The sequence below is a fragment of the Siphateles boraxobius genome, unplaced genomic scaffold, assembly GCF_051911475.1.
Source record: "Siphateles boraxobius isolate OS27281-9 unplaced genomic scaffold, OSU_SipBor_1 41, whole genome shotgun sequence".
NCBI lineage: Eukaryota > Metazoa > Chordata > Actinopteri > Cypriniformes > Leuciscidae > Siphateles > Siphateles boraxobius.
Genome location: NW_027509042.1, coordinates 36630826 through 36643946, shown reverse-complemented (window position 1 = coordinate 36643946; position 13121 = coordinate 36630826). Strand labels below are relative to the sequence as shown.

The 13121-nt window shown below is 37.7% G+C and overlaps 1 protein-coding gene across 1 annotated transcript; it reads left to right on the top strand.

The window, feature by feature from the left end:
* Positions 1 to 622: 622 nt before the first annotated feature.
* Positions 623 to 13009, top strand: fam117ba (family with sequence similarity 117 member Ba). Its single transcript, XM_077199327.1, has 8 exons — positions 623 to 1101; positions 2100 to 2252; positions 4534 to 4617; positions 4720 to 4830; positions 6600 to 6743; positions 7870 to 8095; positions 8178 to 8298; positions 11030 to 13009. Exons 2-8 carry the CDS (start codon positions 2232 to 2234, stop codon positions 11316 to 11318), a joined length of 996 nt encoding a protein of 331 aa, XP_077055442.1. The 5' UTR covers positions 623 to 1101; positions 2100 to 2231; the 3' UTR covers positions 11319 to 13009.
* The last annotated feature ends 112 nt before the right edge of the window (positions 13010 to 13121 follow it).

The following is a 13121-nucleotide window of genomic DNA, read 5'->3' as shown; positions in this document are numbered from 1 at the left end:
TCACAATCAATAATAAAAAATATATGATTTATATGATCCCATCGTATAAATTATTATTATATTTATATCAACATTTCAATATTATAATTTTAAAATCATTTTGTAAAATATCTACTATATTATTGGCAAGACGCACATATCTTATATATAATGCATATACACATTTATCATAGCTACATACATATATTGTATTTACTGTTATATTTTAGGCCTATATAATTCACACACACACACTCACACACACACACACACACACACACACACACACACACACACACACACACACACACACACACACACACACACAAACACATATTATATTTACTGTTCTCTTTTAGGCCTATAGAATTCAGAATGTTTACATATTTATATGGATATAAATATTTACATTTATTTTGCTCATCTGTGCATGATTTCGCATTTTTACAAAGCCTATTTCCTGACCTAACGTGTGGGCAATGGTGTAGATGTGTAACACTGATGGGTATCAATTAAAAAAAATTTTATTATAAATAATAATAAATAAATACATACATGTGATGTATAAATTATACAGGCTACATGGTGTATTGTACCTGTTTTTGCATAGCGTTACAGCGCCTATCTCTGGTCGTGGACCAGCACATCAGCGGGATGGAGGAAAAACAGCACCACGCGCCTCAGCAACAGTAACGTCGTCTGGTGTGCGCGCGCACGGGACGGAACCACTGAGGCTGAGGGAGCGCGCACCTCAACACCAGCTGTCCTCTAAAGGGAGACCCTTGCCGCCCCTCCCCAAAAGACAGTCTGCAACAGCAAAAAAAATAGTCTTTTATTTTTCAGCTGTTGAGGACCCACTCATACATTCACTCACTTCGATAATACTGCACAGCTCTAGCTCATCGACCACCAGCAGCACAGTAACGCCCATAGCAACGCCTCCTCTGCGCATCCTCCCTCTGTTTCTCTGACCCAGCAACACCGGCCGCCCTCCACCACCAACAACCAACCTGTTTTTCAACGACCTTACAGACGTTGGATCCATACCACACCGTTGTGTTTTCTTTTTAAAGCAAATGACCATGAAAGCGCTGTGTGCAGTCATTCTTTCATCAGTCAAAGGTGCGTGCCCGTATGAAACACCATGCGCTTATTTATCAATGCACTGCATAATGTTGTTATATCATGGATATTGTTTTTGCATGCAGATCGAGTGCATGCCTGCCATTGTTGTAGATTATTGAATAACGTGAGCAGTGTAATCTATATGGCATTTCCATGCGGTTCGTCGTCTTGTTTTCGTTATTCCTGCGCGCGGGGTGCGGTGCTGCAGATTTCACACTGATGATGCGACTGGTCGTCTGTTGTTGCAATCATTCCAGCAATCTGTAATTTATAAAATGCATGGGCAAAAAATGCTATTTAGAATTCGCGCTTTTAAAATTGTGACATCTCTGCGTTCAAATATTGTTTCATTGATGCAGTTTACGTTATTGTATACGATGTGTGCTATTGTTATAAAAACATTGTAGCAACGAATAATCATTTATCTAATGATTTTATTTAATCAATGCATGTAATCTGGCAGAGTGCATTGTATTAACGTCAAATCTTATCTAGATTGGTTGCCATGGCAAACACCATGGCTGAAAATAGGCTTCAAGGGGGACACTATGTGGGTAAACAACAACCATTACAATCAATCAGCCTTCAGATAACTGTAGGTTGTGTTTATATTCTTACATTAATGCATACAAATCCATCTTCATGTGCAGAATGGCAAACTAGGGCATGATGGATTGAATTTCATAGTGACCTCAGTAATTATGTGTTTTTGTTTGTTTTTACATGCGATCAACAGACATAAAAAAGATGGTGCAGTAAAGAATAAAAAGAGTGGGGAGAATGTAGAAAATAAATGGGGGACAGAGGCCACACATGGATTAAGAGATTATGGATAGAGGCCAAGAGATAATGATTATTTTACAGCAAGAGAGGAGGGGACATGCTGGGTCAGCAGTTTTGTGGTGGATGAATCAAAACTAAAAGATTTAAAAAATGCAATCCAACCTTCAAAACTGTCTATAAAATATCCTACTTTTCCTTTCTTTTTACATTAGTCACTCATCATTGTGAAAGCCCTTCCTCGAGCTGAAACATTGAGGGATTATTTTCCCTTGAACTCACCTGTAAATTGTGGCCTATCAAGGAACTGGCAGCGGCACGGGAGCTCCGCCCACCACACCCTCTAAATGAGGGACAAGGCCACTCAGGTGAGAGTGAGACATATATGCTGTTTTTTACGCTATCCTTACATAACATGCATACTTTAAATGGACAAAATTGTACCATAGAGAAAATTATATTTATATTATAATCAAATATATAAAACACTCACATATAACATATATGTGATAAAAAAGGGGTCATTTTGTTTATAACAAATGTCCAATTATAAATGTCCAATATAATTTAGTTAAATGTTTTTACAAGTTAAAGGAATAGTTCACTTAATTTAAATTCTGTCTTCATTTACTCACCCTAAAGTTGTTTCAATTCGTTTTTATTCTTCTTCTGCTGAACACAAAAGAAGATATTTTGAAGAATGTCGGTAACCAGACACTTGATGGATCCCATTGACTTCCATAGTTTTTTTTTTCCTACTATGAAAGTCAATGGGGTCCATCAACTGTTTGGTTAACGACATTCTTCAAAATATCTATCAAAATAGCAGAAGAAAGAAATTAATACAGGTTTGAAACTAGTAAATGATGACAGAATTAAAAATTTTAAGTTAACTATTACTTTAAGGCAGTGGTTCCCAACCCTGCACCTGAAGTAACCCGAACACTGCACGTTTTCTTTGTCTCCCTAATCAAACACACCTAATTCAACTCATCAGCTCATTATCATATGGGTTAATGAGCTGATGAGTTGAATCAGGTGTTTGATTAGGGATACAAAGAAAACATGCAGTGTTGGGGGTACTCCAGGGGCAGGGTTGGGAACCACTGCTTTAAGGCATATAATATACCATTTTTACATATAGTATAACTGGTATAGTTTTCATCTTGCTCATGTGTTATAGAGTGCCGAAGTTATGACGTCACTTTGTAGGACAACTCGGAAGTTAGCGGCGCATGGGTTCCCTCGATCGAAAAGCTATGCATTTTTTCCCCATAGACTTTTGGAAAATCACAAAAAATAAGATCTGTGTTCAACAAAGAGTTGTGACCCTTATACGTTTTGTCTATCAAGATAATCTTTACAAGTTAATCCAAAATGTGTACATTTTGAAGCCTATATAAAGTTAAAAAAACCACAAGCAGACACAATAAAGTTTAAAAAAACACAACCAGGTTATAACTGGTGTGTTTTATGTCATAGATCAAAACGTGAAAATATTTAGAGGCTTTGATAACCACAGAACTTTTTTCAGGCGATTTAGCAAAAACCCATTAGAAAACCCATAGACTTTAGGGCGGGGAACCGGAAGTGCTAAAATGCTAACTCACTTCCGCATTTTGGCCTACAAAGTGACGTCATAACTTCGGCACTCTATAGGGTGAAAAAAGGACTAATGTAGCTTGTTCTAGATTTTTTCTTAGTATTCATACATTAAAGAGTTAGTTCACCTAGGCCCTGTTTACACCTGGTATTAAGATGCGTTTTGGTCAATCAGATCACAAGTGGACAACGCTAAATACAGGTGTAAACGGGCGTCTAAAACATTTTAAGCTTGTTAACTTTCGATCACTTCCAGAGGTGGTCGAAAACGCATTCGACCGTATTGCTTTCGTAGTGTAAACGCTCATGTGGTCGAATGCGTTCGAACAGCCACAAACGATCACCTACTCTCCGCCTACTGACCTAATGCGTAAACATTATGGGAAGCGTGCTTGAAACTTTGTCGGCTGAAGACCCAAGTTTGGTTTGAAGACGAAAAATGTACCAAGCACAATGTTCTCTCGTCATTCCTTATTTCTAACACTCACTCACAGCGATCGTGGTCTTGCAGCTGTCAGAGCAGAAATGAAAGGTGCTGCTCTCCGTATGTTTTTCCGTCGTCTCTGGTTGCATTCATACGTAAATTGCGCAAGCTTATTTTGTCCATTAGGTCGAAAGATCTGAGAAATAAAAAAACATTCATTTACCCGCCCATAGACCTTCTCTTTGAAGAAATCAAGACAGAAGTGGTTGAAAGTGGGCAAAAGAGACAGATTAAAACACCAGGTGTAAATGGATGTACAGTTTCCCTCGTCTAGTGATCTGATCGACCAAAATGGATCTTAATACCAGTTGTAAACAAGGCTCTACAAAAACAAAATTAAAAATTCACAATGATAGTTTATAATGGCTTTATGGCTGTTAAGCCCTAAAAAAAAGCAAGCCCTTGAATCAAAGATTCTTGAAGTCATACATTAGCTTTCTGTGAGGAACAGACTGAATAATCTTTCCCTCCAGTAAGCCGTTTCATGAATGAACCAATCGATTCTTGAATTTTTCAGTCCAGTCTCTGTTCTTCACTCATTCGCTCTCGTTTTTCCTTGTCAGACCCCTAGGGCCTGGGTAGATGAGCGGAGGAGAGGCTCTCATAAGCGATCGGCTTCTTGCGGCAGCACTGATCAGCTGAAAGAGGTGAGACATTATCATGTGCTGATCTAGTGTGCCTTAACCTTCTCTTTTATTTGTTTTTTCCTGTACTATGCTATTCATCATCCCCATTTTGACTTCTTTTAGATCGCAAAATTGCGACAACAGCTCCAGCGTAGCAAACGCAGCAGCCGCCATCGCCGGGACAAAGACCGCAAGTCCCCCTTTAATGGCAACCATGCTATCATACAGTCACAGGTGGGCATCATCGCATCCCAGCAGCCACCATTTGTGCTTGTGTGCGAATAACAGGGTGCTCAGTAAGAGTACCACCATAACCTGAGCTAGTACACGCTGCGGAATTGAAGTAGGCCAAACATCTGGAGAATTTAAGCGCGCCCCACTTTCCTGCATATTTGTCCCATTTTTTTGGCTTTTCTGGCCCCTTGGAGACTGGAGGACAGGATTGTCCCAAAGGACCGTGGCTTGTTTTAGTGTAGATTACAAAGTCTTCTCTCACAGCCTGCTGTCTTTGGGACAGCCTTTGAACCTATAAGTCAACACATTGTGTTTCTATGCGTGTGCATTTTTATAACACTTTTGTTTAATTAATTGACACCTCAGCAGAATACAGCAACCTAGCATGCAAATGAGCAAATTTTGCGGACGAAATCCAGTTTTAATAGGGATCTGGAAATGGAAAGAAACATTTCTCCACACAGATTTCGCATCGGGTTGAAGTTATGCAAATTTGCACCATTGCACGCTGCTTTGTCTGAAAATGATTCACAGTGGACAATTATCCTTTTTGCCGGTGAAAATTTCACTAATGTGACCAATTAATTGTTCTGTTGTAATTGTAAAAATCGTTTTGGAGTTAGACGTTTTTAGGCATTTCTGTTACAAATCAGGTCCACTGGAGGCAAGCTGGTTGAGAACCCAAATGCAACTTTAATTCAAAACATAATCAAACATAAAACAAAGGCATGGAACAGAAACAGGAACAACGACCGCCGACCGGAAACATTCAATACTAGACAAAGACACAGGGCAAACATGAGGGCTTAAATACACTGACTAATTACTAGACAAGGGACACCTGTGAACAATTAAACAATGAACCAATAACAACATGACACATCAGACAAGGGAACACATGGCAGGATCACATGACTTGAACAAGGGATCACATGACATACATGAAACAGAAATTAAAAAAAACCCAAACCGTGACAAGTACTGTATGTTGTCATGGCAATGATGTTGTAAAATGTAATACAACAACTTAGAAAGAAAAGGTTAGAGAGCAATTTTTCCCACTAAAAATCAGGTTTGCATATTGTTTATGTCTTGAGACCAAACTATTGAAACAGTGAGTATTTTAATGTTTACAGATTGCCTTCAGTTCCATTTTGGCTTTCTTTTTTAAGTAAGAGGAAGTGGAAATAGATTTTTGTGGTAATTAATTACACAAATTTCATTGATTGAACTTGTACTGAACCTGGAATATTCCTCTCAACATCTTTAGTGTTTTAAGGACAGGAGAGATTGTGTCAATACATCTTAAAAAACCAAGAGGACTCATACTTGTTTATGGTAAATAGGAAATGAAAGGAAAGGAAAGGAAAAGAAAAGTTTGGTTATCCAAAACCATAAACAGAGAAGATCATGAGAGCATGGAGAAAAGATTGGGAAAGAGCGCTTACATCACACCATACTCCAAAGAAGTACCCTCAAGCTGAGCAGTAATGGGCTCTCAATGGTAATGGTCTCTGTAGTCAGTGGTTTGTGTATTACACTACACTACACTATAATAGTGATGGAGCCTAGTCTGGCAGAATGTTTGATTTTTGGCAGTGGAGAGACTGCAGAGATTGTGTATGTGTGGGCTTACTGTGCGTGGGAGTCGTTCTAACAGGATTACACAGAAGGCTGGTTTCCCCTACAGGGGAATATTTGTGTAGATGAAACATACTTAGACCCATACACGCATTTCTAAAGAAGTGTTGTACCTTTTTTCCCCTCAGTCTCAGATGCCTAAAACCATCCTGATTCCCATCCCCATCTCTAAGTCCACACCTCCAAGATTTCGGAACAGCATAGAGGGGCTCAACCAGGAGATTGAACGCATCATCATACGGGACACTGTGGAACGAGATGAGATCATAATAGTGAGTGCATCTCAATAATTCCGCCAGTATTATGTTGTGCAAGATTGGTTTTGACTTATTTTTTGTGCTAGAGCTGCATATAACTATAAGTGTGATTGTCAAATAGTGCAAACTGTGATTTAATTAAATAAGTATGCATGCACTACCGGTTTCAGAGTAAAGCGCAGCATTCAAACACGTGTAGTTTAGGATACAGCGTTTTAGGATCTCTGAATAGATTGGCTAATTTACTGTGAATCAAGCTGTTCTGAGACACTGATATCATGATTTATGTACATAAAATAAAAGCTTGATGGGTTTCCGTTTGAAAAATTAAGAAATTAATATGTAAATATTGGTGTTATAATTTTACAGAAAAGTACAATTATTTTTATTACTCATTTTTTATTTTACAGTACAATGGTTATTACAATATATTTCTTATTTTGTTTAATATTTGTATTTAATAATAATTATCATAATTATTATTTTACAGTCATATTGAATAGGTAAAAAACACTGGGAATGTGCTCTATGGAAATTCAAGTGAAAAGATAGGTTTTTTTATATAATAATTGATTTTTTTATTTTATTTAGTGTATGATTTACTTTGGAAACAATTTTCTCTCATAAATGCTAGTAAATTTCACAAACAGTTACAAAGAAGCGACAAGTAACAGATTAAATTAAAAGTGAAATTATTATGTAGAAAGACTGAAATTTGTCAAATGTACTCCAAAAATCTTTATTTAAAAATATTTTTTATTACAGTGAAGCTTTTCCTAAAGAATTTTGCGATTAAAAAAAGTCTTCAAGTCTTCTAATTATTTTAAATTCTATGCAAACGAACCTCAAGAAAATTACCCAACTCTCTCTAGAATGGTTCATTCTTTCCAAATATACAGTAGCTATTCAAGTCATCTGTTGAAAATTCCAGTTTTTTTATATATATATCTCAATACATAGACAAAAAAAGATTGCAATGTCAATTCTTTCCAATATCGTTCAGCCCTATTTTGTGCTATAGGAGCTGTAACATGACTTTTCAGGGCACAATCAATACTAATGATATGTTTGGTGGAATCCAATTAGTAGAAACTGCTTTTGTCCTACACATCCTACTTAATTAAGCAAATGTGTGTTTCAGCCACAGGATGTTCCTGATGGGCACCGCGCGCCCCCTCCCCTCCCCCAGCGCAGCAGCAGCACACGCAGTATTGACACACAGACCCCCTCGAACGGTGGGCTTGGCAGTAACCGTAGCAACAGCAGCAGCCGAGCTGACTCAGTCTCACCCTCGTACCTCAGCATCCTCAACGACACGGTCGGAAACAGCCCACTCGATGACTCGCTCAATGAGAGCAAAGAACGAGGTGAGAAGCACATGCATCATCATCACACAATAAGCTAAAATCAAACTATTCGATTTCTAAACATTCCTTTTTCCTGTCTTAGACCTGGGTCCTTGGTCTCCTCTGCCCAAATATGCTTCATCTCCAAAGCCCAACAATAGCTATATGTTCAAACGTGAGCCTCCGGAGGGCTGCGAGAAAATTAAAGCTTTTGAAGAAAACCAGTGAGTTACTGTTCTGTTGACATTTTGTCTGTCTGTTGGTGTAAGATATTGAAATTTGAGCTGTCAGTTGAGGATGATGCTTTATTTTCAGAAAAATACTATGAGCCGTTTTATTTTTGATTTATTTTAAATGTCTGCAAAATTTGTCTGAATACAGTTTAAAAATCTGTGAAATTTTCTTTAAATATATATATATATATATATTAGTGCTGTCAAACGATTAAAATATTTAATCGCGATTAATCGCATTAATGTCATAGTTAACTCGCGATTAATCGCATTTAATCGCACATTTTTATCTATTCTAAATGTCTCTTGATTTCTTTTTGTCCCATTATTTTTTCTCATTTTAATGCTCTTATCAACATGGAAAAGTGGAACGGCTTGCTTTGTGCAAATGTTTTTTTATTGAAAACAACATTGGCATATATTGTGTTCAATTTCACACTAAAACATTCTTACTTGGAGCAAATAATCTCTCACACAATGTAACACTGTCCATCAATAAAAGTGTGAAAGAAATACTGACGAGGTCCTGATATTGACGAGGGGGCGGAGAATTCGCATCAGCTGTGTGTGTGTGTGTGTGTGTGTGTGTGTTTGGCCATCATCAAGTGGTATTTCAGACTGGACGTGCTGCGATGATGATAGCTCAGTTCACAACGACAAAACACACAGATCACTTTGGTCTCGTCAATGGAACCATTTGGCAACTTTTTAAAAGTAAACGTTCCATTCAGAATCTTATTGGCATCCATTTCGGTGTCTCGCGCTCGTCATCCACTCAAAACTGGACGTTTTGAACGTTCCTATAACATTCAGAAATAACGTTTTTATGACTTAATGGGAACGTTATGAAAACGTTCTTATAACCTAAAATTGTTAGCTGGGGAGGAGGAGAGATTCGCGATTGCACTGAACACGTTTTAAGTGCAGGCACATATTGTCTGAGCGAGCCCAGAGAAAATTCTACCAAGAGCAGCGTGTATCTGAGAGCGCGCGACTCGAGCAGAGAGATTCGTGCTCGGCACATTATATTCCACGCGCGAGCAGAAAGATTCGCGCTCGGGCATCCGGCTCGCAAGCCCAAACAAGTGTGTGCGGCGTGCCTGTTGTTTTGTTTCCGGTCTAGCTAGATCCGCTTGCGCTTTCAAAACGTCCATGCCGCGTCCTATTGCAAAAGCATGTGAAAAAAAACTACAAAGTTTGCTAGGCCAAAAAGACCGTTAATCGCGCGATAAAAAATTTAACGCCGTTAAAATGGGTTTGCGTTAACGCCGTTAATAACGCGTTTAACTGACAGCCCTAATATATATATATATATATATATATAAATGAAAATAAATAGTAATTGGAAATAAATTAAATTTTATAAAATTAGGTAACAGGGCTGCAGATTTAGCCTAAATAAGCTGTCAATTATTGGATACTATCAATCAAATGTTTGCAGTCATTAATAAAAATTATGGAAGCCCTGTGAAAAAAAATATCATGCTTTGGTAAATCATAATTATAAGTCATAGGTATGACAAAAGGTCAACATTTACAAAAAAGTATTAATTATGCCATACTTTTTATCTCATAGTTTACTTTTTACTTCATCATTTATGTCATGGTTAACCATTTTGGTTTACCAAAGCATTACTTGTGTAAAACGGACATGAAGCAATTTAATGGAAGTAGTTCTATTTATTATTAGAAAGCCTCAAACTATATTGATTCCTGTGTTTTACAATTTTATGGAACATTCAAATTTTTATCAGTTGCAATGAAAAATAACTCATTGCATGATTGTAAAGGTGCAGTAAGAGATTTATGAGAAACATTGTTTATATTTGAAATCAGCCCAAACAAACACACCCCTCCCTTAATTACTCCACCCCAAAATGCATAATGCAAGAGTGGATGTCTCTTTATCATTCAGAAGGAAAGCAAAAAAAAAAAAATGCTTTGCGGAAAACAATGCGAAAATTACGAACGAACGACAAGGAAGGACAAAAAATGAACATTTAGTACACAAGAGTATATACAAGAGTTGGTTGTTAGTCGCCAGCATCACACCAGCTCCAGACAAACAATGACCCTCAAAACTGCCCTGTTACTATAGCTAACATTACAACAACAGGATATCTGGGTTCGTGTAACATGGCTAAACCAATGTTACTCACGTATGGAGCAGAAACTATGCAACCTCTGCGTCCATTTTCAGACCTTTCCGCTTCTGTCTCTCCAGCGCTGGAAGGCTTTTCTAATAAAATCGCGGGTACTAAAGCTTTTGCCTAATCATAACCCTTCTTTTTCCTGTGATTTTCCTCTGACCTTTTCTCTATTGTAATGTGTCTCAGCCATCTCTCTTTCTACAGTCTTTCTTCAAATCTCCCTCTTGTTCACTCTCTCTTCTCCCCCCTCATAAGTGGAAACACCCCCAACTGCTAATTGGCTACAAGTGTGTTGTAGTGCTCGGTCTGATCCACTTTCAACAGCGTTTCTCAGAAATCACTTACTGCACCTTTAATTTTTGGATAAAATCAAGAAGTTCCAGGTCATCAAGGTCAGCCCTATGACTTTAAAAAAGTAATGGTACACCAATTTGTATTCCATTCATGGTAAAGTGTCAAGGCTTAGTTGTTTTGTAGTAATGTTTTCATAGTGAGGGGTTTAGCTTCTTATCAGTATGAAAGATACATTTCCACAAAACAGCCATGACCTACTTTTGCGTCTTCTGTTCCAGGCCAAGGCCTCTCCAAGACATTCCTCAATATCTCTGCCCAGACAGAAACAAGGTGAACTTCATTCCCAAAAGCGGATCTGCTTTCTGTCTGGTGAGCATCTTAAAGCCTTTGCTACCCACCCAGGAGCTGAACTTCCGTAGCGGGGTGGGATACCACAGTATCTCGCCCTCCTTGGTGCCTCTGGGTGGGGTTGGGGTTAGGAGCCTGTCCCCCTCCATGGGTTCCGTCCTGTCCCGTGGACGTCAGTCACCATGTCTCCCACGACACCTTGAGGAGCCAGAGGGTTAAAATGGAAACAAAGGAACCTCAGCTGATGAACAGAGATGTCATTCTCCCACACTCCTGTATTGTCTGATAGAGTCAGAGCTTTGTTATGATTTTATTTAAGAACATGTTCTGAACAACTTCAAGAGATATCAGTTTGAAACTTGAACAAGAGGGTTTTTTTGTGTTATTTAAGGCTAATGGTATTAGATGTCAAATGGAGGATCAAAAGGAGGTTTTCAATATGGTGTACATAGATGAAGCATTTTTAGCATTGCACTTCTTTTTACTTTCTCGACGATTTATTGCATTTTACCATGAAGCCTTTGAATTTTCTTATGTATAACTGCATCCTTTAACCTACACAAGAGTCTGGAATAATTTTTAATGTTTTTGTAAGGTCTCTTATGCTGCATTTATTTGATCTCTTATGCTGCATTTATTTGATTAGAAATAAAGTAAAAACAAGTATTATTACAATTCAAAATAACTATTTCCAATTTGGATACATTTTAAAATGTAATTTATTACTGTGACTGCAATGCTGAATTTTCAGCATCATTACTCCAGTTTTCAGTGTCACACGATCGTTCAGAAATCATTCTAATATGCTGATTTGGTGCTCAAGAAACTTATTATCGATGTTAAAAACAGTTCTGCTTAATAGTTTTGTGGAAATTGTAATACACTACCATTCAAAAGTTTGGGAAAAGTTTAAAAAAAAAAGAAAGAAAGTCTTTGCCATCACAGGAATAAATATAGAATACTGTTCAATTGTAATGATATTTCACAATATTGCCATTTTTACTGTTTTTATCAAATAAATGCAGCTTTGGTGAGCATAAGAGACATCTTTCAAAAACATTAAAATATATGACTTACTCCCAACGTTTGACCTGTAGTGTAAATGTAGTAAGTGATTTGATTTACTGAGGAAATGTAGGTTTTAGGTCACAGTTTTGCTTGCTTATAGTTTACATGCAGTTTGAATAGTGCTGGAAAAACAACCAGAAATGTTGTAGCAGATTTGAGGACTAAAAAATGTGCCTGACTCCCACCACCTGTCCATAGGACCCCGTTTGCTTACAGTCCTTTTTCTATCATCGTCTGACCCTACATTCGTCTCGGCCCCTTAAATGTATAGAGCCCTTCCCCATATACGTAAACCTGTATGTGCTTAATGTGATTAGCTGGTGAGAGGAAGTTTTGTTGGTACATGAACAGCCTGAACACCCATTAGGTGGAGGAGACATCGATCAAATGTACAGGACAGTGTTATGATTATGAGTTCTGTTGTTAAATTTAAACATTAGTTCAACTGAAAGGTGCCATCACTGTAATTGCAATACAGTGAAGGAAAATGGATTGCATTGAATATGAAAGACTTGTCATGAAACAGCAAGAGAAAAGAGATGCAAACAATTTCAAAGAGAGGCATGGCTTTAGCTAATAGTGATCTGAAAATGTACTGATTTGAACTGTAGCAACTTTATACTGTGAAATTCCATTATTCATACAGTAAAGCTTCCTTTCTTCCAAAAAATTTGATGAAAGACTACAGGCAATCCTGAACAAAATGTAATGTATGTATGAAATTGCCTTAATAATGAATTGAAATAGGGAAGTGTGTAAATTAGACAGGTGCCTGTTATTCCATTTGCTTTAGTTATTACCAGATTCTTTTCTTCTGTGAATAAACTTCAAGTTCGTTGTAACTCTGGTTTGTTAAAGGTAGGGCCTACGTTTGGCCCTTTAATGGTTTTAAAAAAACTGCATACATTATGCGGAACAACACTGTTTTGGTTGTGCGTGACTCTGCATATGAAT

Bases quoted from the DNA above. Each gene is read 5' to 3' on its own strand.
- fam117ba (XM_077199327.1), top strand. From the start codon at position 2,232: ATGAGGGACAAGGCCACTCAG. The intron at 6,744-7,869 runs GTGAGTGCATCT...TGTGTGTTTCAG, and splicing joins AACGAGATGAGATCATAATA to CCACAGGATGTTCCTGATGG. The intron at 8,299-11,029 runs GTGAGTTACTGT...CTTCTGTTCCAG, and splicing joins AAAGCTTTTGAAGAAAACCA to GCCAAGGCCTCTCCAAGACA.